The sequence below is a fragment of the Spodoptera frugiperda genome, chromosome 5 (genome assembly GCF_023101765.2).
Source record: "Spodoptera frugiperda isolate SF20-4 chromosome 5, AGI-APGP_CSIRO_Sfru_2.0, whole genome shotgun sequence".
Classification (NCBI taxonomy): Eukaryota; Metazoa; Arthropoda; class Insecta; order Lepidoptera; family Noctuidae; genus Spodoptera; species Spodoptera frugiperda.
This window is the reverse complement of record NC_064216.1, coordinates 6,002,843-6,030,772: the sequence shown is the minus strand read 5'-3', so window position 1 is coordinate 6,030,772 and position 27,930 is coordinate 6,002,843. Positions and strand designations below refer to the sequence as shown.

The window sequence follows — 27,930 nt, the reverse complement described above, 5'->3', positions numbered from 1 at the left end:
GTCTCTGGTTAGTATTTTCTTGTGACGAAGGTTTTTCTTGGTTTATGTGTTATTGAGGTCAAAACAGGTCAATATTTTTCTGCTTTTTATTTCAGTAGACAGGCCATTTTTAGAAGCAGAATAAGTATAAATAAGCAGGTTTGCCGGCTCGACCGGAGTGATACCACGACCTCACAGAAAACCGACGTGAAATAACGCTTGCGTGGCGTGTTGAAGTTACCGGAGGCACAATGGGTAATTGTTTCCTTTCCCAATCTTACCAATCCCCGATTCCGGAATTTACATTCCGGGCCATCAAAAGGCCGGCAACGCACTTGTAACGCCTCTGGTGTTTCAAGTACCCATGGGCGGCGGCGATTGCTTACGATCAGGTGATCCGTCTGCTTGTTTACAAGCTTATTTCATAAAATGGTAGAGTTTGATATAGCTACTTATAAAACTAATATTTTAATAAGGTAAAATAAACGAATGTTTTAATTAAACATCAAAACACTGGACAAGGGTCTTATCTCACGGCGAATATTCTAATTGCTTAACTTTGTTCAAGGGTTATATTGAACCTCATTAAATTAAAAGTTTTGGTGTTTAGATAAGTATTATTGATGGGGTTTTAAATGTCATGTGGTTTCTATGTTGCTCTTAATCCTGGAGGTAGGTAATTAGCTAGTCTAAAGGCAGGGAACATGCATGATGTTTTCTGCAATTGGTGTTGTACCCAAACAGTTAAATAGGCACACTATATGGATAGGTACATAATACTAATTATCTATGTGGACCTCTGCCTAACTCATCTAAAATTAAAAGGCTTGACGTTATGTTTTTTATTATCTGTATGCAACTTGGCTTAAAATTAAAAAAACAAAATAAAATTATTATAATATTCTCATTATCAATCCAATCGCCTTTCTTTAAAATCCTTTAGCACTTGCTAATGCTGTGAATCGCACCCAACTTAGTAACGTGTCGTTGTGATATGTGATAACAAGCATAAATTGATTGATGGTTATTATGAGTAAGTATAACAAAGTCTTCAGCCGAAAATAAACTTCCATTATCCTATAGTTCCTGCATAATACGATATTCGCAAAATGTGTTCATAATTACATCAGTACCGCGTGACCTTATAGCTTATTAATTAAAGTGCATGTAGAATACAGTGTGGAAGCTCCTCCCTCATGTAACACGCATGCGCGAGCCTCATGTAGTTTTCTATAAAAGCACTGTTGATGCCGTTCAACAACCATTCCCGCCAAGAACCGCCAACTAAGTAACTAATATCGAGAGCAGTGTCAAGTTCGAAGTTAGTCTAAAGTTTGAAAAAAGTGTGCTGTCCCGGCACGGGGCTCTGCAAAGGTAAGTGTTCGTGAAGCGCTGTTTTCTCCAAGTTTTTCTCTGTTTCGGAAGTAAATTTTCAACAGTCGCGTTAAAATCAAAAGTTTGTAAAATATTTTTGTCATTAAAATAATAAATTTTAAAATATTATTAAACAATTGGTGAACTACTCGGTGTCGCATAGGAAGTTTTGGAAACCAAGTCCTGAAAATAATATCTACTAAATAAATCATAAAAATCATATCGCAATATGTGTCATGAATTTTTTTACTAAGTAAATAAAATATAGGTATACAAATTGACTGTCTTCACAACTGCGTGCTAACTAAAAACACAAAAATTGTAGTAAAATATCTTTTTTATAACTCGTTAAAAGTTTACAAAGCGTAGATATTAACTCAATAATTGTTTTACTAAGAATTCTATTGGTTCATTAAAGTTGTTGCAAAAAATATTTATTAGTTGTAAAACAAATCACTCCTATTTAAATCTAATAACTGCACAATAAATAAATTGTCGAAATCTACGTAGATATGCGCGTAACTTTTGAATAATAAGACAAAGTTATAAATATTTTTTTTTGTTTTAATTATTGTCAGTTTGTACGAAATCATTTGAAATTTCACGAAATATTTTGGAATCAACTCATAAGTGCCTATTGTTAAGCAAAGGCCTCTTCTCAGACGGATAAGGTTCGAGCGTTAATCATCACGACTGCTCAAAACAGGTTCAAAAGTCAAAAGTCAAAGCATTTATTACAAATTAATCCTTAATTAGACACTTTTGAAACGTCAAATTGAATTGTCCGTCAGTCTGTCTGCCAGTAAAGCTAGGTGCTCGTCCCAAAGCAAATTAGCAATACATTTTGGAATACTCATCGGAAAAATCGCAAAAACTCGCGCGGGTCGGGGCTCATGGCTAGTTATTCATGTAAATTCAGTTTGTTCAAACTATTGTATAAATAAACTTAATCCGTGGTATCTGGCTCACTACATGGAGAAAGTTTATCACTAAGGCTATCATTAAAGTTCTCTGATAGGAAAATCCAATTTAAACTTTAGCTAGCATAATAAATTAATCGTGAATGAACTAGACAGCGATACTGCCTAACTAGTTAGTGGGTGAAACTAAGAATAAATAGATTTTATAAATGAATTTCTTATGGTTATCACACTAACATTGCAAATGTGAAAGTTTGTTTATTTGGATCAATCACACAGAAATTATTGAACTTATTTTACATACAATACAGGTTTCATACCCTGACTGTATACCAAATTTACGCGCTAATATTGTTTTTCTATATTTTTTTTAACTATATTATAGATTATTTTTTACCCCACGAGAACGCGGGCGACGCCGCTGTCAGAAACTAATTTAAAATAATGTCCCTTAGCGCTATCGTTTCTTTATATTAACTACAACAACATAAGTACATTTTCCCAAATTATGTTATTTTCGCTTCAGTTCAGTGTTAATTTCAGGTAAAATAAGTACTCAATGATACATAACAACATATTCACAAACTCACTATACATGGTGTCGTTATCGGTTAATATCAATCTCTTACAGCCTTACAGACCAACGTTTTAAAACTTTTTGTATTTGTTTAAAAATATGATTTCGTCTATCTAATTATGTATGGTACTTAACTTACTCAAAGTATTTTTTTAGTTATTACACCTAATTACGTTAATTTTCGTCTTAAAAATAAATGATATTATCTAAACCGCTAAACTGTCGGCATTTATTAAAGCGACCTCATAATAATTATCAGCTTGGACCAGTACTTAATTGAATTGCTGAAATTCAATAAACGAAATGTCTTAATCGAAATTAAATTACATCTGATTGATAGCGAAGGTTCGAGTCACAAGTTTTTCATGATAATTTTTCCTTATGGACGAAGTTTTCCGTTTCAATTAAGAATATTCGATGAAATTCTTGAGAAAGTTTTTGAGTCTTTTGACTGTTTTCTGATATGACAACTGTGACAAAGGTTCTCGACACCTAGTCACTCACTTTTTGTTGAGACGTCCTCTTTTCAAAGTATCTTTGTGTTTCGTCACTACGAACACTTCCCATAATTTGAAAGAGGCTGTTACAGAAATAGCTGCACTTGTATTGTTGGTTAATTGTTTATTAAGTGTAATGGAAAGTTCTAATTAGATACTATGGATTTTTTAAACTTGTCTGTCTGTTAGACTACTGTGACAGCCGAGTCAACAATAAAGGTTCAAGTTTGACTGTTAACGGGTCGGAAAATATTAGTCCATGTTTTAATTTTGTTATTAAGCAGGCATAGTGATTTAGTCCCTGGTTGGTAAGACTATAGCCTCGCTTCCTTTTACATTTCATTGACTCGTACCATGACTAACCATATAAGGTAAAATAGTCCTGTATCGGAATATTTCTTATTAATCAAATTTGCAAGATGATTTCTCAAGAGAGTTTTCAGCTGTTAGGAGTTACTACATTTACTTTTTTCTCCAAAAATGTGCTCAGTAGATATCACACACAAAATATGGATGTATTAAAGGTCGATAAATACCAAATCCAAGGGGATTCCTATAATATCATTATAATGGGATCATATGGAATCCTCTCTATGATTATACCTACAGCGGATTTACCTAATCTCGTATCGTCATATAAATATCACGATATAGATTTCCCCAGAGTCTCGGTCCTTGTAAAATGTTGAGTTTTTTTTTTTAGAAAACGAGTGTCCTTTCACATTGTAATAGTGGTACAAATTGTATTTAAAAAAGTTTAGCAAGCAGCCTCAAGTTTCTTGATAAATTACCTTAGATTTATAACTCTAGAAGATAGATGAGATAACTTTGTTATTTAAGATTATTTACCAATTATTTGTTTAATGTTTTGTTGTAGGAATATAGCACTTTGTCTGTTTTATTAGAGACTATGTGTACACAGTATGGACATCTAACAATGCCTCACATACGAGTATGTCATAGATCTCGAAAACTCTCTATTAACTAAACATTCACTTTAAAAACATTTTGCAGCTTTTTTATTGGAATTTACAGTAGATGATGTACATTTTTCACTTTTTTTTGACAAATAGGCACGCCACCACTGTCTTATAATACAGTAAAAGGATAATACAGTATACAAAAATCAGTTTTTCCTTTCCATTTTACCAAAGTGATATGTGAAACGATAAAAGCTATAGAAACACAATTGAAAATAAAAACACGATTCGCATACACCTCACGTTTCAAAGCAGTTCAGGTGCTTCAAACGGACTTCTACGTAATTGAATCTGCCAACTTCATACCCATCCCGGTGGCAGACTATTATCCAAGTTCCGTCCCCTAACGACCTTTCATTCCAGTCCCTGGCACTGTTAACAGATTTACTCCCAACTTGTAACTCGTTCCACTCAATGTCACAGGGCCATTAATCATAGTTGCAAATTGAATAGTTATGCGACTAATTCGATTACGATCTTGCTTTGTTCGGGATGTTGATCCCGACTAATTTATGCCTTGCTCTTGTATAACTCCGGTAATTAAATCTTAGATTGTGTGAATTGTTCTGGTCTTTGATTTAGAGTGAACTTTTTGGATTTAAGGTCGAAGTTAAATTAATTCAGTTTATGGGTGAAGTTAAAAATATGTTAGCTGTTCTAACATAAATGAAGAATAGTTTAATATTGTACGGTTAACTATTTCATGTTTTAATTTTAACTTAGATGTACAACGTGCGGTCGAGCAGCGGAAAGCACCGCGGCTGTCTCCTACTGTGTGCCACTTTAGCAGTCGCATTCTCCACTTATATTGATCAGGTCTGTTGTTTATTAAGTAGCGATTAAATTTAGTTAAAAATGTGGTTTTGTAGTACGGTACAACTATAAACGTATATTAATTACAATAATAATATTCTTCTTCATTTCACATTTAGGTGGAAAGTTTGCCAGCAGATCCTGACAGTCAATGGCCTACATTCCCGAGAAGAAATATCGCAGCATTAGCCAGAGACGGCTACTTGAGAAGTTCTAGTTCTAAAGCATACAAACGAGGCATTTCTACGCTTGCTAAAAATGGCTTACTGCCTACTTATAGATCTCCATATGTAGAAGCAGACAAGCAAGACCCAGATCAAGATGAATCTCAAGAAAAAAGAAATGTCGCTTCGATTGCAAGGCTCCGCAGTTATGCAGCCATGAAGAGGAACATTCAAGCTCTTGCCAGGGACGGTTACCGCGTGGGTCGAGGACAGTATAATCCTTCTAATGACAAACGCAATATTGCTGCTTTGGCACGCAATGGTCTGCTGCACAAGAAGGACGAACCGAATGAAGAAGAATACTATTTCCCTTTCTACCAAAATCCCATCGCTCCTTTGGCTGAAATTGATCATCCACTAGATGTCAACGAAATGTTTGATTTCCAACAATCCGTAAACCCAGACATGTTCCCATCAATGTCTCAAGTGTTTAAGCGTACTCCTTTTGATCCATACTACGACTACTACAACCAGAAAGAATACGACAACTCGTATTTCAAGAGGAGCTTCGCTGGTAGTCCAATTCATGGACTATACAGACCCAACTTTGAACCTACTACTAGGACCAAACGCTTCGTGCCCTACCCTGATCCGATGGATATAGACGAAGGGATCGAGCAAAATGATATCGAAGGAGAAAAACGTTCCGTAGGTGAGTAAAAAGATGCAACAAATGTTGTGGAACGCTCGTTTGCAAACTCAAACCTAATACAGGAGTAGAGTTTGAGTAAACAGTTTTGTGTTATTTACTTCTGTTCCAGATGATGAGGATGAACTTCGCGAAAATTTTGAGAAACGTCATATTGGCTCTCTTGCTCGGTTAGGTTTATTGCCCTCGTTTAGGTACTCAGGAGGACGTTACAGTAGATCAGGACGAGCCAGGTTGTTGTTACCTAGCCAGGAATTATACAGGTCTCGTAATGTTCGAATATCGTTGTGTAGAATACAAACAGTCGTTATGTGCTTTAGTATATTAGGAGATTGTCTAGACGAACGACAGTATAGAGGCATGATAAATGTTACTAGTGCATTCTTGTTATTGATGTTTAGAATCAAATCAGATTGACTAACCGTGACGCTCAGAATGCGGTAGAATGCTGCACGTAGGTTGGAAGGGCTCTGTTTTAGAGGAAACGGTGATTCTTCACATCGTCGCATGCATAAATGTTTAGTGTTAATTTACATGATGTCTACATGCACTGGATGCCATATAGACAAATTGGACTGACCAATAAATGTTAGAATACTATTTGATGTTTGTTAAAAATTGGTTGTTGATGTTATTCTACAAAGATATGTTGACTAATATAGATTTGTTTTACAGGAAGCATTCCGCTGACGAGAATTTCGGAATTAGGTGAGTGACATATTGAATTACTCAGTAGAAATGTGCTCGAATTTTGGTCTGCTTGCAATAATACCTACCTAAGGTGAATGAACATCTCTCCTATTCAGAATAGTGTTTTAGTGGCAACAGAGTTACTGTGAAACTGTATTTGAGTTATACGTGGAGTTGTAAGCTAGCGTTGTCGTCGCCGCAAGTTTGCCGGAAGTTAGTCATGTACCGGGATACAGAGTGGGTAGCGTAGTACATTAAACTACTCTATTAAGTAGTTAGTTGCAAATAGTATTATCTTTGTGCAAACTGCAAATAATACTTGTTGTTATTATTGTACAGATACTGTTGAAGATTAGGGAAAGAAAAACTGTTATACAAATATGTACTTAGTGATGTCACTGACTGTCCAAATAAATCGTTAACCCAGATGTCTTTAAAATTTCCAATGAAAGTGTAGTATGTAACATAATTTTGTTTGTCCACAGGGAATATCGGTCTAGTGCCGAAGCTGACACAGCAGTCGATTCAGACGACGCCGACCTACCGGCGGCGCCAATACCTGCTCACTCGCACCCGACCGGTCGGATCCTCCGGCAACCGCTAAACAACGACCTCCCGCACTCCAGCCCCCTGCCGCTACCACCGATCGCACCACCTAACTACGTCGAACCATTCGCCAAGAACCGCTGGCAGTCCTACACCAAGGAGACACCCAAGTTTTACTACTTCAGGTCGCTTAAAGTTCCATACCACGTGTCTGGCAAGAGGTATTTGTTGCTCCCGGCCGTTGACAACATCTTGCTCCGAAAAGGCTACCGCAACAGCAGTCTACCAAGCCGTCGTAAGAACCAGTAGCTATGCCAGTGCCCGCTAGGCGACGCCACGCTCTACAGCTCAGGCTACCCTAGCGAATGAACTTTGAGGTGCATTCAGTGTGCCGGCTTTTCTTTCACGTTTTCATTCAATTCCAACGATAGGATTGATCGTAATTTGGAATCTACATAAAGGTGTTAGCATGAATGATGGAAGTTTTATCAATTGATTTTTGGAACTGGATGAAACCATGATCTTGATTCTTTTCTCATGTCGTTGTCATGACGTAGGGAACACGGATTTATGATATAAATTAGACAATAATTCTGAACAATATAATATACCTAACTGTTTGTATTTCATATATGTTAAATGTTGTGATTATTAGTTTAATTGACCTTTAATTGTAAGTCTATGTTAAGCGATCTCATTTTTACAACAAACGACTTTGGCCAGCTTAAGACAGATATATCGTACTCCTAACTTTAATTGTAGATTTTTAAGATGTCAATCGCAAATATATTAAATTATACTAGAGATTAAATATTTGTGTTAACGATTATATCAATATACTGAAATTATACAAATATTCTTCTAGGTATAGCAAACATACAAAAATTGAGGGTTGAAAGAGGAAGTTCGTAGATAGATTTGAAATATATTTTGGGGAAGTCAGCGCAGGTTAAGGAATACGTGGGGCATTTAATGTTATCGTATTGAAAAAAAAAAACAGTCATATCCTTGATGTATCTTTAAATATCAACTATTGAATAGGATTAACTAGCTGTGTTTGACAAATAAAATGATAATATTCTCGAAATTTCTTAGAACATTATTTATTATCAAGCTTAAGCTTTAAAATGAAAGGATCAATGTTTTGAATATTTTAGCGTGAAGTAAAGAAATATTTGTATCGGCGGATATGGTGAGACAGATTTGGAATATCGACAATAAATGAATTATGTGTGACCATAATAATATGATAATAATTTTTAAATTATATCTGTAGTTGGTAGGTTTTATCTTCAATTTTTATGATATATCTGATATCAATCAAAATATTTTTAAAACGAATATTGTAACTGATGATACTCATTGAATTTAGTAATGTGTTATTGTAAATAAAGAAAACCGTGCCATATTATCGTTTGATTTTGAAATATTTCCCCATAATCATTCCCCTATAAGTGTAGATAGATAGGAGTCAGAAAAGAAAACGTAAAATAATTCAAAAGCATTTTATTGGATATACGGTTTAAAACAATATCAATAAGTAAACATATCAATATATAAATTCCAATTTCTGTGTTGATTTATTCTGCCAAATACGATCATATCTGTAAAAGTAGATAATAAAACCATATAATACAAATACACATGATTCTATGTAATAGAGCAAGACTAAAAGATAATAATTTACAGAATTCATTTAATGACGTAAAACCAATTCTAAACATAATTTCCTATTTTGTACATCACACAATGCTAATAGATAGAACAAGAAAAGATTATACAAATGAACAAATAGAACAGGAACTAAATATAAATCTTACCAGGAACTTCTCCAGATTACTTGCTCTTTGTGGTAGAGGTGGAGGTGCTTGAGGAAGATGAGCTCGATGATGAAGAGCTGGATGAAGAACTCGAGGAACTAGAGGTGCTAGTAGATTCAGAAGTAGAAGAAGAAGTTGAAGTTGATGTAGTGTCCTTGCAAAGAGCTCCCTTGGTCATGGAACATTGTCCGTTCCTGCAGTATGGGAACAGTCCGCTGCAGGTGGAGACTGTGCCGATGTTGAAGGGGTAGCAGCGGCGGACTGTGTTGCAGGATGTGCATCTGAAGCCTCCCTAGAAGTTAAAACATTAGGATTAAATTGGCGTAGGGATTGAGGATCCGTTCAAGTCGTGCCAGGTTTAAAAAAATATAAACGAGTAAAGAGTAAGAATACAATTGCGAGTCATTGTTATTGATTCCATTTTAAGTAGGTGCAACTAAAAAAATCCTAAAAAGAAGTAAAGAAAAAAAAAGTACCTTAAACTAGAAATATTGTTAGCTTTCTAAATGATTTACCTCGGTCAAGAAGTTGCACCTAATCACACGGCGGAAGAAGGCATGGTCTTGGCGAGCGTGTTCCGCGTCCACAGGCTCAGCTGCAGCCCTCTTATTGCGAGGACCGCCTCCGGAGATTCCAGGGATGGAAGGCCAGTCGAACTTGGGAGGCTTGAAGGAGAAGTGATCGAATGGTCCTGACGCTGATGATGGCATCGGTGGTTCGGAGCTACCACCGTGGGGAGAGTCAGACGATGGTCCATCCGAGCTTGGAGGCACATCTGTACCATTTTGAGCTAGGACTGCCGCCGGGATCTGTAGGCACGAAAATAATAGTTGATGAACAAAGAAAATAAAATATTAATTAAAATTAATGTAACAAGTTTTACCAGGATAGCGAACAGGATCAGGATATTCTTAACGAAAGCCATTTTTTAGTTTGCTTAGTTCCTCGTGTTCTTCAGATGAAGAAGTTGTTTGATGTGGTCGGTCGCTGGGTTTATATACGATTGACACATAAAGAATATGCTAATCGATACATTTCTGTTGTTAGGGTTGTCTTATAAGTGTGCATTTGTATGTACGAGTATTTATATTATGTAAATTATCCATGTGCCGTTATTGTCTGCAGGTAAAGGAGATTTTTACTTCTTGAATAGATATGGTACTATTGTTTATGATAATAAATCGTTTGGAATTTTTCACCTTATTAGTGTTTTTCTATATTTCAGTAGGTAGATACATATACACGTTCAGGTTATTCAACGTTGTTGTGAGGGGATTTGTAACAATGTGATGTTGTCTTCTAAACTGTGTAGTGTTTTCAAAAGTTCAGAACAATAACAAAATTAAGGACCTAATGATGTCTGACGAATTGAACCTATCTATACAATGTGATAGGGGTGACTTCTAACCCGTTAAGGCTGTGTACTACATCTAATTTTATCGACAAAAGTAGTCGAAGGGGTCGAATCCCTCCTAAACGGCTATTTAAATATTTTTTTTACTTTTTGTGATATCAAAGGTTGTATGCGTCGCAGAAACTTAAAAATACGACAAACGGTAGCTAATAACCTTAGCTAACTGATTTATTACTTTTTTCATATGTTTGATAATGTTTAGGTGAAAAAAAAATCATTTCTGAATTATTTTTACCTAAAAAATCGTCATTTTTCAATATTTTCATTTGGGGGTTCAACCATCCATATTATTTTTTTTGTCGATAAAATTAGATGTAGTACTCAGCCTTAACGGGTAAAGTCTCGCCCCTATCACATTGTATATTGATCAGATATCGTTAAAAGTATTAGAAAATACTGAAATGAATACCTAGATTTGTCAAATAAATCTTGTTTTGATCATTCTACGTCATGTAAAAGATACAGGCGCGTACTGGCGTTATCATAATATTTTGATGTAAATGCATATCTACTGCAGGAATTTGCCACTGCCGAGATATTTTGTGACGCGATTAAAAATATATATTTTCTATAGGGACGCATTTTGTATAATGAAACTGTGTTTCACAATATTTTTAGTACGTTAAACAACATTCTTCCTCGTATAACCACATCCTTATAAGATTATATTTTTTTAACAATTGGGAAAAATACTGGCCTTTGTATGACTTTCTTTTTATGGATGTTTTTAAATCAGTTTTATTTTAGTTTTTGAATTAGCGAGACTAATAATATAATAGGTCCCTAGTTTCAATGTTAACTATCATCTACGTTGGAGAAAAACTACCATAATATTATGTGTGTGTAATGATGTCAAATAAAAACAACAATCTCAGTTTTTGATAAAAAGTATATTGTACTTATAAAACATATATTCTGATCATAGAATGCAGCCTTGATGTCCATCTAAACATGAGCCAAAAGCAAACAGTATGGCTTCCTGTAAACAATCACAGCTCTGAACATGAAAGCGCTTTTATTCCTTACAGAGACGTCACCACCTCGCTTGTCTTACACAATGGGGGAATACAGACACACACCTAGAACAAACGTACATAATTGTGAATGCAGTCGTGACATTTATGTAATTGATAGGTAGAAAACAAACGTGATCAACGTGAAAGATTTGTCGGTACACACAAATTGTGATAAGATAGCGCGTGTGTGGCAATGTTGACATCTCCGCGAGATCACTTCTGCGCCATATTATTCTGTCAGTTTCCTTACAAGACGGTTTGTAAATTGTAACAAATGTTTTGCTCCTCCTGTTCGTGTATTAAAAATTATATTGAGGAATTATGCGTGACCTTTCTGATTTGAAATTATGTCAAACATTACATAATATAATAAGTATGTCTTGGCAGTGGGTGGGATTTCATCAGGGTTGTTTGTTAATAATCCAAAAGTTTTGCGTAAACAAACCTATTGTTTGATCCCTAAGCGGTCAGTCTACGTTTATACCACAAACATTCCTGAAGTCCTACTCACTTTGGTAACTAAGTTTGGACCAACAAATAGGGATGATGACGGGGTATGAAAATTAAAAATATATTTAGTCCGTCAGACAATGAAAAAATATTACACACGCATTTATTTTCTCATATAAGATAACAATATTTAGATAAAACGAATCAAAGTTTAGGAGTGGAGCAACTATCCATTTGACTGAGCTCTCCTAAACTTTCCTAGCATAATAAATGATTCAATTTATTACGCAACACTTTTTCCTTTTTATTTTCACATAGTTGAGTTTGAATCAGTTACTTTCATACACACGTTGAATAGTTGAAGCAGATTTTCATAGATCATTATGGAATAATATCGTGAAGTTTCAAAGCCGCATTCCACAACTCTGTTCAACTACAGATAGTTCATTGTTTTCCATTTGTAACTGTATTGTAACTCCAGCGTGTCGCTATGCACAAAGTTTTATCTTTTCCAACGATTGTTACATAAAAAGTATGTATAATATGTCAGTATAGTAAGCACCTTTAGGTGTTTTTTTAACATTGCCGTTTTAACATGCACGTGTGCGCGTGACATGTTCCGCACGCGGTTCTAAATGCCATCAGACCACCACAGTTGGAGCCCCGTAGGACTGATGCCGGACCTGGAGCTGTGGACTTCTTGGCGGGTTTACCGGGGCTCCGGCTTAACAAGCAGGAGTAGGAATGGGGTGGTTTTTAGTCAGTAAGAGTTTGACACTGCCTCTCGCCTTGCCGATCGCGAGCGAAGTCATAGGATGATTTTCCGTCTTTAAAAAGTCCTATCATTTTATCCTGTGTTATGAATGGGTTCAGATTTGAGTTCTATTTCTGATAGCTAAATAAACGATCCTTCAAATATGAGTATTTAGGTACTCAAATACGAAAATTTGTTCATACAAAGATGATAAGGGGTGAAATATCCCTAAAATGCTCAGTTACAATTGAAAATCTTTCTCGGTGTCAGCCTTTCGATTGTAATACAAGTACATAATGAGCATCGCTGGCTGACATGGGTTGAAAGATATTGGACGCCGCAGTATATTCCGGCTAGGAATTTTCATTACATCACAAAATGTGTTTTTTGGCCACCCTGTAACATGATGTTAATTAGTTCTGAGCAACTGAGCTAACTAATTCGTTTTATTCCATTTCAAAGAGAGTAAAGCTACTTCTACTAATTAATCCGTGGCTTACAAGCCTTTTTGTGCTTCAAGATTTTAAATGTTATTTCAATGAAGCTCTTTTTAAATCTGGACCAGTAGGTATTATGTTACATCTTTGTAAGGAATGTATTTTGATTACAAAAGAATTAATTTAACTACTGAAATAGACACTTATTCATCGGTATATCTATGTGTGAGTAAGAGTAAGTACGGTATTTAAAATAAGAACGAATACAGTTTTAATACAAGATTTTTATTGTAGAATCAAAAAGATAAAAATATTAAAATTTTAGATTGTATTGTATCATATTAGTTTTTGTGATGCCAATAAAAGATTTTAATGAAACAAAGCCGAGGTTCAAAGGTATTTGATGATGTATTAGGTATACCAGTTGAAAGTTTAGGCACATTGAACACTTGGTACAGGAGAACAGATTCCATTGTTGCAATAAGGTCTGCTAGGCTCGTCACAGTTTTTCAGAAGACCTCCAATTGGCTTGCAGATTATCCTTGTGTGGCAATCGCGGCAGGATATCTTCGGGTCGACGAGGTAGTTACAAGTGGTCCAGTTCGCTACTGATTGGGTGATGTCGAAGGTACCGACTTCAGCTTGTCTTCGGGATCGACCCTGGTTCTGATGAGGGCCACCTTGGGAGGTGTTTGGACCACCTTGGGAAGTGTGTGGTCCCCCTTGGGATGATTGAGCCAGTGTCACGGCTAGGACGCACTGAAACGATAAAAACATGTTATTAGTACTTTTTTAATTAGTACTCCATTATTTTGTACGCGAATTACTCAGATTATCGTAGGACCAAATATATCACATGAAAAAGGAATAGCTATTTTAAAATTACTATTAAACTGTTTGTTTGATTTTTGGCAGATGAAGTAACATTTTCTATTTAATTTCTATATCAACATCCTCTAATAAATAAATTGGAGTATAATAAAATTTTACAATTTAAGACATTCTCTTGTTTATGAGGATTTAGTTAAATGTTTAACATATAATATATTAGGAAAGTGTTGTAGTACATACCACGGCCAAACAAATTGCTACGTTTTGAAAGTGAGCCATTGTTAGTTGAATACTTTCTATATGGTGCATGGTGCAAACCTTACCTTTTATACTAATTAATTTATCTAATGTTTACAACATCTTTCTTCGAACAAATAGGGAAATCTCCAACGATCCGCAGGGTTTTCCTGCTGTTGTATCAATAAACACACGCTGTTGTTGTTTTCGAGTAACGTAAGTGAGGTAATTCTATGTGTGCATATTAGTCCGTGTTAGTTCAGTTGCGTTTGTTAGTAAAAACAAAATATGTAGAAGGATTAGTTAGAGGAAAATTCTTGCCAAAAAGAATGAAATTCAGGAAAATGTTCATATATATAACTGTGTATATGTATGTATAACTGTTTCGGAACTGCGGACTGCCTAGCGAGTTACCGGGGTTCCGGTTTGAAAAGCAGGAGTTTGACACTCTCTCTCGCGTCGCAAGGCGGGGGAAGTCATAGGATGAGTGTTTGTGAGCCAATGTTAGTTCTCAGATTTTACTTAAATTTTGCTTGGAACACACGCTACAGAATTCTTGTGAAAAACATTTTTATAGATAAAAGAGGTTTATCTGACTTTTTTATGTATGAATGTCTATGATTTCAGATTAGATTATCTGAAGATAACAGTTGGGAGAAATTGGGAAATCCAACCTTAAATATCTGAATCACTATCGTTATGTTACCTTAGAAACTATTTAGATTATTTTGAAACATCCGTTGATTTTTGACTCGTCAAGATTAGGAATTGTGGGTAATTTAAGTGGTTGTCATTGATTTAGTTGATATTTTAAACGGTTTGTATAGATTTCTTTGTCAAAACAGAGAATTTGTTTATGTTCTATACTTGTCTTATTGTTATGTTACGATAATTGATACCTATTTTAATCTCTAGTTCCATAGAAGTGTGATAGAGTCGGGGTTAGTATCGCGTGTTCAGCAAAATATTATTGTATTTTGTGTCCTCAGAATATCCTTGGTTCCTTTTTATGACATAAGTAACCTAATAGAAATTACCATTACTAACAATTACTACCCAAAACACCTGAGCCGAGCCTTTGAAAAAACGTAGAATAGACATTATTTTGTGTAATAAAAGAACTTTTTGTAGTAAAGTATCATTTATTCAAGAGAAAATTACATTTATTAAGCACATTCAGGAGTAGGTTCATTGGAGCACTTGCCTTCATTGCAATAAGGTACAAAGTTCTTTGGGCATTCAAGCAACAGGCCACCGATTTTCTTACAGATGATTCTAGTATTACAGTCGTAACAGGACTCTGTTGAAACGCCGGAGAAGTCACATGGGACCCAAGTATTGCCACTGTTCGATTTGATTTCTGCCTCATCTATGATGTTTTCCAGTTCATCAGCATTGATCGGTACTTCTTCGTCGGTGGCCTGGCTGTATACACCAGCTAAGATGCACTGTGAATGTAAATTTTTGTATTAAAGTTTTGGTTATAAAAGGTAGTATAAGTATCTTCCCTTACCTAACTTTCAACGAGAATGTGTAGTACAAGGAATCTTTTATGACTTTACATCTACTGAAGTATGGAGTAAGTTTTAATATTGACATCGTAAAACGTTGTCGATGTAGCTTGAGTTTGGTATTATTTTCATACTAGCTTCTGCCAGCAGCTTCGCCCGCGGTTCCGTGGGATAAAAATGTCCTATGTGTTATTCCATCCTAATCCTTTCAGGCGTTTTGACGTGATTGAGTAACAAACACACAAACGCACAAATATTCTTATTTATAATATTAGTTAGATAATAAGATGCATTACAAGAGTTATAAAAGAATATATGTAGGTATAATGTTTCTAATGAAAATGAATGACTTACCAGCACTACCAGAACTAGAACGCTACGAACGGAAGCCATCTTGAGATATCTATTTGAATGAAATCAATAACAAACCTACCTTTTTATACATACCAGCTATCAGTTTATCATAATATGTTTACAACTCAATAGTTTCAAGTGGCCAACGGATAAGAGTTTGGGGGACAATCATCATCTATAATACGTTTTTTCGTCACTACCCCGTGACAATATTGAGTTTTGGTAATTTCGATTTCGAATAGTATGACGAATAGCAAATATTCAGTAGACGTACTGTCACTCATGTTGATCTAATTTACATATCTTGACAGTTTATTACGATAAGTTCGTTTGATAGTGTGGGAAAATGGTCTGACGATACTAATAAGGAAAATCCAGAAGCGTGTGATGCGGCTATACCTTTACATGCACCTAGGTAAATATTAATGCAATCATAAAAACGCCTTTCTGAGCTATTAAATTTATTTAATAAGGAGCAAATGGGGAATCCTAATCTTAACTCAAGAAACCTTAACTCAGACAATAGATGCTACTATTGACTGTATGGTCGACATAGTGCACACTGACTGGGCCCGCTGATTCGAATTTAGAACACGTAGAACAGTTACTATAATTTTGTGTTTTACAAATTGTGTGATGTGAAGTGTTGATGAAAACACGTTTACGACGCGTTTCAGAGAAAATAAAAACTAGAAGCAACGATCTACAAAAGAAGAATACCAATTCTGAGGATCTAATACAAAGAACTGTCAAGGTCTCTAAGCCTGTTTTGCAATCAGGTTTCTGATAACAGTCCATTAAAAATATGTAATAAACAGTTTAAGTAGGTAACAGGAATTCGGTTAAAAAGTTGTCGTTGTAGTCCAGACGTTAGGGTGCTCGCCTACCGCCTACGCTCGAGTTCTTTCTAAGAAACCATTGACAAATGCTGAGGGAAAATATGCGAGGATGCTTGGGCTTATAATTTCTAGTTAAAAGTTTAACATTATTTACCCGCTTTGTGCAAGCGTATAATCAGCATTATTTAATTAAGAATGTATTCATACCATTTTTATTTAATTATGTAAAAGGTTTTGTCTTTCAGAGCCGTTAGAATCACATTAACTTATTAAACATAAAACAATTTACGTACCTACTTATGATCGAGACTTATGGTCTACACATCAATTTGTATAACATTTTTGCCCTATAACAAATTGGGCAAGCAAGACTGTTGTTCACAACGTCGATTTAACCCATTATAGAACCGATTATAACCAAAAACACCCACTCTAACACTTCTATTCCGGACACATTCCATCAGGACATGAAAAACATCATCTATCACGCCACATACATCACAATTTAGGTTCATACTAGTTAGAAGTCGAAACACGAATACTCATTTCTTCTACGTGTGAGAAGAGGCCTTTTCTCAGTAGTTCGATATTTATTGGCAACGCAACGTCACTCCTTTTATCCCCAAAGGGGCAGGCAGAAGAGTACACGTGCATTACGGCACGTAATACCGCTATACAATGTAAACCCACTTTTCACCATTTGTGTCCCATGTAATAGGAGGTGAATTTATTGGCATGTGATATTTTAATTGCCTTTTGTCATGTGGACAGTGAATATTATTGGATCGTTGCATAGGACTTTAAACTCAGTGAAAAGTGCGTGTTGCATAGAAAATGGAAGATACGTATTATATACGATGTTGTACGATATAGGGCTTTGTGTTGTACTAAAATAAAGGTAAGCTCCTGAAAGTAAACAAATCGTACAATTTTTTTTGTATTTTTGCATATCACAAATATAAGTGAATACGTTTGTATTCACTTAAACCTATATTCTATGTTTATAGAAGCTTACAAATTACAAGGGTTACATTCGAGTAGATATACTATGTATTATGTGTACATTAACTACAGTGTGGAGTTAAAATTACTTATTGCGTTTCAGTTATTATTACTGTTACAGATTAATGCGACTTTATATTGAACGAAATGAAAATACAGAACTTTATTAAAATAATAATTTATTTACGAGTATTTACGAACTAGGAATAATTAAATAAAAGTACGTTAACTTACAGTAATTGCTAATGTATTTTATGAAAACAATTTTGATTACAATAGTTAAGGACGCGTTCTCATAATTGACAGGTATCGAATCGCATCACTACATTGACACGACTCTCGACAATACACACATACGCACGGATAGCTGCGGAAATTATGACAAAATGAACTTGATACTTTGAAAGTTTGAATATTTTCTTACTTTCTTTTTTAATATTTTTATTTTGTTTAGTGCGTGCGTAGACTCAAATGTTTTGTGTTATGGGTAGTTCTTCAGAGACAAAATTTTCGATGTCTATGGGAATATTTTTGAAACCAACTAACAAAACGGCATGTAATATTTTTTTTAGTATAGTTTAGCTATATCAGTTACTAGGACAAATAATATTTTTTAAATAATTGCAGTCTAGGTACAAAATATTTTTTTTAAAGCTTGTTCTTCTGATTCATATGGCGTGTCCGTTTGCCATTTTCCGGAACAAAGTAGTCGATTTCGCATTTTCCCTTTGATACTTCAATATAAATTATAATTACATAGAAAGGAGATGAGTTGTCCTCTTCAAAAAAAATATTCATACGTTATAACTATGTTTGTATGATTATAAATAAATAAATAAGAAGTGTCCGGCGTATAATACTGATTCATGTGGCGTAAGCTGCGCATGACCATACTTGGTCGGGTATTAATAATGAGAGTCTGGCTTCCTGCGCGGAGGGAAACCAGGCGTGCAATGAACAAGCTAGGAGGCGGACGTGCGCCTGGTTGGCTTAGATCCAGGTGTTACTAAGGTAAATATCTGATTCATCTGTGTTTGGTTTACATGGCATCCTGATTACAATGCCTATTTTATAAAATTTACTTTACAGTTTTAAAACTTCAATCTATTTTTCGTGTGAAGCTTTTTGGTTATACATTCGTGTAGAAAAATGACAAGAATGAAGTCTGTATATACGATGAGTTATGCACGATTGTAAGCAAAATCCTGATTCATCTGTGCCTGATTCGTATGGTAAAAACCGCATATAAATCATAAAATAAATGATTGATTCTTCTGTACATTTTTTACTAGTCTTATTTTTAAATTAACTTAGCTAAAAAGGTTATAGCTATAATTTAAAAACTTTTTTTTTGAGGAATGTAATTAATATGAGTCTGAAATTGCTAATCCGCCCTGAGCAAGCGTGATGATGAATGACGAGCATTTCTCTGTGCGAAAGTACTCGAAAATGGTATGCTAAAAAGAAATTAAAAGAACGTGAAATTAAAATAAATACAGAGCTCATTTACATACAATTTTCAATAGTTCAACAGATTCATCTGTAACAATTTCTGATTCATCTGGGCAGAAAATATTCGAATGTCGATATCTCGAAAACTATTTTTTAAAAACGAGTCCCTCATTCGAATATACGTTATTTGGTATACCTATTTTCATATGAACACGTGTTACAGATCTTAAAGTGGAATTAAATTTTGGCCATATGAATCAGTCGAAGAATCGAATTTCGAAGAACTACCCTTATGTGTTGTTCAATTCCGTTCAGTGCCGAATTTGGGCTCGGATTATTCGATTGGTGTCATTTTCATAGTTTTCGGAAAGTAAGCGTTCGAAATCAAAAATCAAATGGTGCCAACGCAAAACTAACTTTTTACATGCTTTTATTTAGTTTCATATGTAAAGGATGTATGTATGTGTGTTTGTTTGTATGTTTCTATATAACCGACCTCTTCCAACTCGATTTTTACCCATTTTAAACGGACCGATTTCGTTCAAACTTTGTAGACTTATCAAGGACCGGTGGCAAATTAATACCTCGTAGAAATTAATCAAGGGTCAGGAATCCCTGACGTGGACACTTAACAGCCCAGATGAACCTGAAGAGATATGAATATACTATCTTAAGAAAAGTTGTTCAGCGTGATGAGCACATTTTAGCGCCATACGAAAATCGAGGATGTAGAATCCCTGACATGGACTCCAGCCCAGCCGAACCTGAAGAGATTTGAATCTACTTTCAAGAAAAGATATTTAGCGTGATGAGCACTTTTTCGCCATATCTTTTATACTAATTATTCTCAAAACAATACTAAATTTTCCGCCTACTGTTAGTATTAATATTAAAATTATTTTGTTCGGTTCATCACAAAAACATGTTTTTAAGTTTTTTTAATCTACAATGTGATAGGGGTGGGACTTCTAACCCGTTAAGGCTGAGTACTACATCTAATTTTATCGACAAAAAAAATAATATGGGGGTTGAACCCCTAATTGAAAATATTGAAAAATTGTGATTTTTTCGGTAAAAATAATTCACAAATGATTTTTTTCTCACCAAAACATTATCAAACATTTGAAAAAAGTAATGAATTAGTTAGCCAAGGTTATTAGCTACCGTTTGTCGTTTTTTTTTGTTTCTACGACGCATACAACCTTTGATATCAAAAAAAGTAAAAAAAATATTAAAATTGCCATAATTTTAAGGGGGAGGGGATTCGACCCCTTCGACCCCCGACTTTTGTCGATAAAATTAGATGTAGAACTCAGCCTTAACGGGTTAGAAGTCTCACCCCTATCACATTGTATATTTTATTATGGTTTTATATCAATGGTTTTCGGGGTCGCCAAGACAAAAAAAAAAATTATGGTAACGAACGTGACAAGACCTGGGTGGAACAAACAAAGAAAATACATAAAATAAATTAAACATCAATTCTTTATTTTCACGATATTTGTTTGAATATTAGAGGAATGAGCCCGTAAATTCATATTTCTTGCCTGTCTTGGGTCAATTAATTCCGGAAGAAGACAATTTTTATAAAATCGAATGATACACTCCGTATTCGATATTAGCGACCCCAAAAACCACAACAATGACACTCATGTCGAAAAATGACAATGCCAGAATCTCTATAGAGCTTTGTCCCACCAAAAAAATATAGTGTACAGACATGCCAAATGTAGCATTCTATTGCTGCTCTATTAGTGATAACTAAAAACATGATTAAAAGCCTTTAGATCTTGCGGTTTCTATATGAATCTAAGTACAAAATATTACATTTAGGTTAGGTTAATTGCAGTTATAATGGTAGAAATAATTAAATTACAATGCTATCATAGGGTGTTTAGCTATGAAAGGAAGGAATGTCATCACTCATCACCAATATCACCTTTAGTAATCCTACTTTAATTCATAATCATAACGAAACAACAATGTAAACAGAACAGACAGAGCGAATGTCAAATAATGACTTTTTGGACATAATGACACACGCACGCCAATGAGGTTTCGTTACATCTAATCACTAACGTTCAAACACGAAATCATAATTATAATATGCATTCATTATAATATATATTATATAAAAAAAATTAACTAGCAGTATGTATTAAAACCAAATTCATATTAAAATTCGTACACATTACATTAATAAATCTTTTTTTTATTGAATTACTCGTTTTGTTCCTTGTGCAAGCGTACTAAGAAACGCAGAGGGTCGCGATAAATACAGGAAATAGGCCTTGGGTTTTTAAAATTCTTTTTATTTCCTAATTTTTATCCGCAAGTTTATCAGAATAATAATTAAGTAACCAAGGGTCTTATTTTCATTGCATAATTTTGATTAATTTACATTTTTTGTACATTGATGAAATTAAGTGGGGCAGGATCTGGCATGGTCATTTATACATTTATGTCGGCGCCATCTTGAACTTAGATTTTCACTTTATATTCGTTATAAGCGACCCCAAAAACCATGAAAATGACACCCATGATGGAAAGTTGGCAAATCTAGTCGGCGCCATCTTGGATTTTGATTTTGACTCCATATTCGCTATAAGCGACCCCAAAAACCATGAAAATGACACCCATGATGGAAAGTTGGCAAATCTTGTCGGCGCCATCTTGGATTTTGATTTTGACTCCATATTCGCTATAAGCGACCCCAAAAACCACGAAAATGACACCCATGATGGAAAGTTGGCAAATCTAGTCGGCGCCATCTTGGATTTTGATTTTGACTCCATATTCGCTATAAGCGACCCCAAAAACCATGAAAATGACACCCATGTCGGAAAGTTGGCAAATCTTGTCGGCGCCATCTTGGATTTTGATTTTGACTCCATATTCGCTATAAGCGACCCCAAAAACCACGAAAATGACACCCATGATGGAAAGTTGGCAAATCTAGTCGGCGCCATCTTGGATTTTGATTTTGACTCCATATTCGCTATAAGCGACCCCAAAAACCATGAAAATGACACCCATGATGGAAAGTTGGCAAATCTTGTCGGCGCCATCTTGGATTTTGATTTTGACTCCATATTCGCTATAAGCGACCCCAAAAACCACGAAAATGACACCCATGATGGAAAGTTGGCAAACCTAGTCGGCGCCATCTTGGATTTTGATTTTGACTCCATATTCGCTATAAGCGACCCCAAAAACCATGAAAATGACACCCATGTCGGAAAGTTGGCAAATCTTGTCGGCGCCATCTTGGATTTTGATTTTGACTCCATATTCGCTATAAGCGACCCCAAAAACCATGAAAATGACACCCATGGTGGAAAGTTGGCAAATCTTGTCGGCGCCATCTTGGATTTTGATTTAACCTCATGTTCAAAATAATATAACGAAACATTCTATATTCAGTAAAGTGTTGCTCGTACAGAATGTGTAAAAAAAAAAACAGCCGAACATAGTACCTCCTCCTTTTTGTGAAGTCGGTAAAAATATCAAGATTGGTTTGTGAAGTATAATATCAAATATTTTGTACTCGTACAGCGATCTTTTTCAAGGCCATTTTTTGTAACAGGCGACGCAGCGTCCACCCACGACAGCGCTCGAGCGCGGACTGAAATTTCATTTGACATTTTCTATCCAATAAATCTAAATAGTAAACAAATAAAATAACCCTTATTGCTACGCTTTAAAGTTGATGTCTGACAGCAAAATATGAGAAAAAATTAAACGGGAACTTTTATTTATTTCCGAGACAATTTGAAATATTTTCGTAATTTTTTCCCATAGTATAATTTTTGATTATGTCTGCTTCCCCGGGATATTTTTTTGAGATTCAGAATTATGCGTGTAGTAGCAGTAAAATGTTCCTAAACTCAACCCTTTTTTGTCAATTTTGTGTGAAGAGGTAAAGAAAAATCGTGTTTGCAATAATAAAATACAACTTTTTTTCACATTACAAATCAATATTTTGGAGATAAAGAAGTGATCTATCTATTGTAATTGTTAGTTATGTTCAGTTAAGTTTCTTTTGGTCGTAATATGTACTGAAAAATAGCTTATTTACGTCAGATTTGAGAACGCGTCCTTAAAGTTTCGCCAAAAACGATAATAAACAAAAGAAAATTTGGTACTAATAATTTTAAACAATTCAGAAAAGAAAATAATTTAATATAAAAAAATAACAGATAGTCAACAGTCATTATTGTCAAATAGAGTATTTAAAATTGGAACGCTAACCGACTAACGGAAAATTTGAACACATTGAATTCGATTAGGCAGCGGTAGAAGGAGCAGCGGCATCAGCACTGGCAGCGTCAGCTGGAGCACATTCAGCCGAGGGGGTAGCTGAGCACTCTCCCAGGTTGCAGTAGGGCAGGGTAGGGTCAGTGCAGGCACGCTGTAGGCCTCCGACCTTAGTGCACACCAACCTAGTAGTACAATCCTGGCAGGAACTGCCTACAGTGGTGCAAGGAACCCATTGTGGGTACCAGGGGGCGCTGGCTACCCATGGTGGGATCCAAGGGTTGGCGCCTCCGTTACCCCATCCTGCTCCCCAACCGCCAGCTGGTCCACCAGCTCCGCCCCATCCACCGGCAACAGCCCAAGGCCCGGCACCACCTCCAGTTTGGGCAGGAACAGCTGCCACTACAGCGATCTGTTGGAAATTTGAATATTTAGTAGCGAAAGCCCTGAATTTCCATGAATAATAAAATCCCTATGGTATGTGATTCAACACATAACTGGCGAAAAATAGGTTACTTGTTGCTCGTTTTCAGATAGAGGAATCTGTTTTCTTCAGTTTCCACAACATTTGATATTTGAGCTAAAACTTATTGTTGACCTCAATTTAGTCAATTAAAAATGGGACCTAAAATAAGAGTTTTAAGATTTCAGATAATATTTCTGTGACTACTTACCACAACACAAACAACGAGAACGATTTTCGAAGACATTTTGGTAATATTCGTTTTATTATTCGAGTTCGTATTACTGACAGTTACACTTCGTTAATAATGTTTTGGAAAACAAGACGCTGCTTATATACGCGCATTGTTTGACGTTAGGATTACACGATACCACTTAGGCAGGCACTGTATACACTGAGGTTTTCCCAAATGGAAAGTGTGGGGTGCCATAAAGCTGATAAGATGTGTTTAATCAATAACATGTTGTCAGTAAACGTTTTACAATAACAAGAGCCCGCATAACATGTGACGAATATTAGATTAGTTTGTACTTAAGGGTTAATTGGGTACAAAAAGCGCTGGATCGGAGACGGGGACCGCTTAGAAATTGCCCAATAATGTTGTGTTGTATTTTAGGCCCTTTTGCGCCCTTTGACATTGTCCTGTTTTGTAAATTATGGAGAGAACCTAATCTTTTCAATGTCCTGATATTGTAGTTTGATTTGAACATATTTTGGATTCGACCCTAGGATCAAATAAATTAATTGAATCGACATGTTCAAAGAGGTTATGGAAAATTTGTTATTTCATATTAGCTGGCTCCAATTAAAATGAGAATAACATTTTCTGTAGTGACTATAAACGTAATTGGCGAAAAATATGTGAAATGTGGGAGTTGTCACTCTCTTCCTAATGGAATAATTTATGCGACATCAAATAATTACGTTTATATGTATCAAAAGTTTCTTTCAATTAAACAAAATAATTATTCCGTTCCTGTTAAAATCTTTGATGTTCTACATAAATAGCACTAAATTGGGACAGGACGAAATTGGTTTACTTAATACGGTTTCTACTCGTTGGTTGTGTTTGTTATCTTGTTTCGCAATCTAAAACAAAGCTAACTGAATTTCAGATTGTAGGTCTGCGTCTGCCTATGCATGATGAACTGACTATGCTGATGATGATGATGTGATATTGAGAGTTTGTTTGTCTTTCTTTCACAGTGCAACGTCCACTGACCTAGGTAAACGAGTTTCTTTTTTACATTTTGAAGATACATATGTATAGGATGCTGGCGGGTAACATAGGCAAAGGCTACTTTTTTTCCTTTGGCACATAGGCGAAGTACTAGTTATATAGGTATTGATACTTGGGTTATAGTTATTTAATATTTTTGTTACTGGTACATACGGATATACAGTATACAGCAAAAATATTTTTCTGATAACTGTTGAAAACTTGCTGATCGCCTGGTGCCATTTGGACATCGACTTTAGGGACACTCTGTATAGCAGTATTTGATTCGCAACGTTATCTTGATTTTTAAGAACTTAAGCTGTATTAATGCATTGTTTAACCACTAACTAGTTTACATACAGGTGCACATTTGTTACTAGTGCGTGATTTTGGGGTATTCCCAAAGACATATCATATCATAAACAAACTTTGGAATTTATTTTTTGTTGCGATTCTCCCTTTAAACATATATTATTATGTTTTTGTAAAAAGCCTATACTTCTGTACACTTAGTATGAGTTTGGTTTACGTTTAACGAAATCGAAAAGACACCGCGTTCGGTCTCTGATTGGACGGCTCGAATAAACCAACCAATGAGAGCGCCAAACACGCTCTCGTTTCAATCTCGTTAAAGGAAAAACAAACTCGTTCTAAGCCCTTTGAGTACTTATAGCCAGTCTCTGTTGTGTACTTTGTAAATGCTATTAGGTAATATCTTTCCATTAATCCATTGAAAACAAATCTAGAGAAAGTGCTACAGTGAGACAGTTTTAATAAATAAAATCCTTTGATCAATAAATCAGGGTAGGTACTATGGAAATCAAACACAAAACGTTTGCATTGAAACGTAAACATCATTCTAATAAAACGTTCTAAGATAACCACTGTATATGATCAAATAAATATGTTAGTATACTTAACATAGAGGTTGGAGATCCCGTTCAAAGAGTTTATGAGTTTTTATGACTATTATTGTTGTGTAACAAAAGTCATAAAGGCTTAGCCTCTTATTTTTCAGAAATAAAAAGGATTCGCGAATCGTGTCCAATGTCTAGCCACTATAAAACTTCTGCTATTCACTATTATATGTTGTTTTTGTTACCAAAAAATATTGTCCTACACTAGGATTTCCTCCTGGGTCGTTACTATGGCTAGTACTACGATATAAATTCATATGGACAATATTAGAACCAGATCTAGAACGTAAAACCTTTGATTTGGCGAAAAAAAACCTGGTAATAGGGATGACGATCGGGGAAGAAAATTAAAAATCGATATAGTATTCCGTCAAAAGAAAAAATATTAGACACGGTGTACATAGTGGGATTACGTGCCATAATGTGCACCTCTGCCTACCCCTTCTAGGATTAAAGGCGTGTCGATATGTATGTGTATGTATGCAAGACGGACGATAAAATAAAAATTAGTCATCTACCCTGTTCTATGTATAATTTTGTCTACAGCTTTAGAAAATAAATGAAGTTATAATAGTTTTCATGACTAGATTCAAAGAGATTTAGCCATTCAGGTAGAAAGCAATCACTTTGTCCATCGCAAAGGATGAAGAGATTTATTTAATTCAGAAGTTGTGTAGCGACAGTAAAGTCGAGCGTCTTATATTAATAAACTAAAGATAATATTTGTTAGTGGAAAATAACAAAGATTACATCTTAATACTTAACAATATTACAGTATTTGTGTGCTGATATGTTTTCTTGTAACGTCTGTGTCGTAACAACTAAACAAATAGTTGTATCTACATGATCAACACGCTGATTCATTTCGACAAAGGAGGATGCAATGCCTAAGTTTCCAAATGCAATTATGACGCAAAAATAGCATTACTTGGCTACTGTTTTGGCTGTGAACGGACTAAGATTTGGAACTTGGCCGGGCGGCCCCATAGTAACTTTTATTCAGCGCAAAATTACCTATCCATTGATGTAACTCACATAGTTATTGGAAGTGGGATCAGATTTCATAGAAACTCTGGCATCCTCCTTTACTGTAAATTCGATATTTGAATTTCTATTTCATTGGAATTAAGCCTCGTTCCGAATACATACATACGTACATTTGATAACATTGTGACATCTATATTTAGGTGCTTAACCAGATAAGTCTAATATTAGAGGAGTTATTGGAATATTTAATGAAGTGTTCAGAGCGTGTACCAATAATCTCTCTAAAAATAAAATCAAACGTATCAAAGGTATCGACACAAAGGGATGCGAGTGATTGCTATCGTTATAAATTGATGAATCGTTAATCCGTTGAATGTCGACGGATAAAAAATATTCATCGATTCGATGCTACCGGGGATTATAACCACCCCGCAATCAGGGTTTTATCATACACGTGCAATTTCTTTTATAAAAATACGAGTTCCATAGAATTTTGTAGTGCTTTAGTGCGGTGGCTAATTGAATGGGTCCGTTAGGGGGCGCGCGTGGGCTGCGGATAATCCCACTGTAGTGGAGCTAATTTTGCAGAGACCTTTACGTCTATAATCTGCTTCAAATCAGTTCCGGGAAGTCTACTAGTGTTAGAAATTATAATAAGTAGATTCGAAAAATACGATTAAATTCGAGAAACTAGAAAATTCGTATCTAGCACTCGATGCGA

At 35.3% G+C, this 27,930-nt stretch overlaps 5 protein-coding genes across 5 annotated transcripts; 1 reads left to right on the top strand and 4 right to left on the bottom strand.

Moving 5' to 3' along the window:
- Positions 1-1,202: 1,202 nt before the first annotated feature.
- On the top strand, positions 1,203-8,655 carry LOC118271872 (neuropeptide-like precursor 1). The gene is made up of 6 exons (XM_035588124.2): positions 1,203-1,353; positions 5,051-5,143; positions 5,260-6,016; positions 6,126-6,276; positions 6,689-6,721; positions 7,189-8,655. Exons 2-6 carry the CDS (start codon positions 5,051-5,053, stop codon positions 7,556-7,558), a joined length of 1,404 nt encoding a protein of 467 aa, XP_035444017.2. The 5' UTR covers positions 1,203-1,353; the 3' UTR covers positions 7,559-8,655.
- An 85-nt stretch (positions 8,656-8,740) lies between these two features.
- Positions 8,741-10,120, bottom strand: LOC118271873 (trinucleotide repeat-containing gene 18 protein). Its single transcript, XM_035588125.2, has 4 exons — positions 9,953-10,120; positions 9,585-9,878; positions 9,070-9,361; positions 8,741-8,853 (listed from the first exon to the last, which is right to left on the bottom strand). The coding sequence occupies exons 1-3, from the start codon at positions 9,992-9,994 to the stop codon at positions 9,086-9,088; spliced, it is 612 nt and encodes a 203-aa protein (XP_035444018.2). The 5' UTR covers positions 9,995-10,120; the 3' UTR covers positions 8,741-8,853; positions 9,070-9,085.
- Positions 10,121-13,409: 3,289 nt separating this feature from the next.
- Positions 13,410-14,357, bottom strand: LOC118271874 (uncharacterized). The gene is made up of 2 exons (XM_035588126.2): positions 14,212-14,357; positions 13,410-13,899 (listed from the first exon to the last, which is right to left on the bottom strand). The coding sequence occupies exons 1-2, from the start codon at positions 14,278-14,280 to the stop codon at positions 13,573-13,575; spliced, it is 396 nt and encodes a 131-aa protein (XP_035444019.2). The 5' UTR covers positions 14,281-14,357; the 3' UTR covers positions 13,410-13,572.
- A 973-nt stretch (positions 14,358-15,330) lies between these two features.
- Positions 15,331-16,159, bottom strand: LOC118271875 (uncharacterized). Its single transcript, XM_035588127.2, has 2 exons — positions 16,074-16,159; positions 15,331-15,656 (listed from the first exon to the last, which is right to left on the bottom strand). Exons 1-2 carry the CDS (start codon positions 16,110-16,112, stop codon positions 15,375-15,377), a joined length of 321 nt encoding a protein of 106 aa, XP_035444020.2. The 5' UTR covers positions 16,113-16,159; the 3' UTR covers positions 15,331-15,374.
- A 7,142-nt stretch (positions 16,160-23,301) lies between these two features.
- LOC118271792 (uncharacterized) lies at positions 23,302-24,466 on the bottom strand. The gene is made up of 2 exons (XM_035588005.2): positions 24,298-24,466; positions 23,302-24,035 (listed from the first exon to the last, which is right to left on the bottom strand). Exons 1-2 carry the CDS (start codon positions 24,331-24,333, stop codon positions 23,652-23,654), a joined length of 420 nt encoding a protein of 139 aa, XP_035443898.2. The 5' UTR covers positions 24,334-24,466; the 3' UTR covers positions 23,302-23,651.
- Between the last annotated feature and the right edge of the window lie 3,464 nt (positions 24,467-27,930).

Bases quoted from the DNA above. Each gene is read 5' to 3' on its own strand.
- LOC118271875 (XM_035588127.2), bottom strand. From the start codon at position 16,112: ATGGCTTCCGTTCGTAGCGTTCTAGTTCTGGTAGTGCTG. The intron at 15,657-16,073 runs GTAAGTCATTCA...TTACATTCACAG, and splicing joins TTCTAGTTCTGGTAGTGCTG to TGCATCTTAGCTGGTGTATA.
- LOC118271792 (XM_035588005.2), bottom strand. From the start codon at position 24,333: ATGTCTTCGAAAATCGTTCTCGTTGTTTGTGTTGTG. The intron at 24,036-24,297 runs GTAAGTAGTCAC...AATTTCCAACAG, and splicing joins TTCTCGTTGTTTGTGTTGTG to ATCGCTGTAGTGGCAGCTGT.
- LOC118271874 (XM_035588126.2), bottom strand. From the start codon at position 14,280: ATGCACCATATAGAAAGTATTCAACTAACAATGGCTCACTTTCAAAAC. The intron at 13,900-14,211 runs GTATGTACTACA...TTATCGTTTCAG, and splicing joins TAGCAATTTGTTTGGCCGTG to TGCGTCCTAGCCGTGACACT.
- LOC118271872 (XM_035588124.2), top strand. From the start codon at position 5,051: ATGTACAACGTGCGGTCGAGCAGCGGAAAGCACCGCGGCTGTCTCCTA. The intron at 6,017-6,125 runs GTGAGTAAAAAG...CTTCTGTTCCAG, and splicing joins AGGAGAAAAACGTTCCGTAG to ATGATGAGGATGAACTTCGC. The intron at 6,722-7,188 runs GTGAGTGACATA...GTTTGTCCACAG, and splicing joins GACGAGAATTTCGGAATTAG to GGAATATCGGTCTAGTGCCG.
- LOC118271873 (XM_035588125.2), bottom strand. From the start codon at position 9,994: ATGGCTTTCGTTAAGAATATCCTGATCCTGTTCGCTATCCTG. The intron at 9,879-9,952 runs GTAAAACTTGTT...TCGTGCCTACAG, and splicing joins TGATCCTGTTCGCTATCCTG to ATCCCGGCGGCAGTCCTAGC. The intron at 9,362-9,584 runs GTAAATCATTTA...TTTAACTTCTAG, and splicing joins GGTGCAACTTCTTGACCGAG to GGAGGCTTCAGATGCACATC.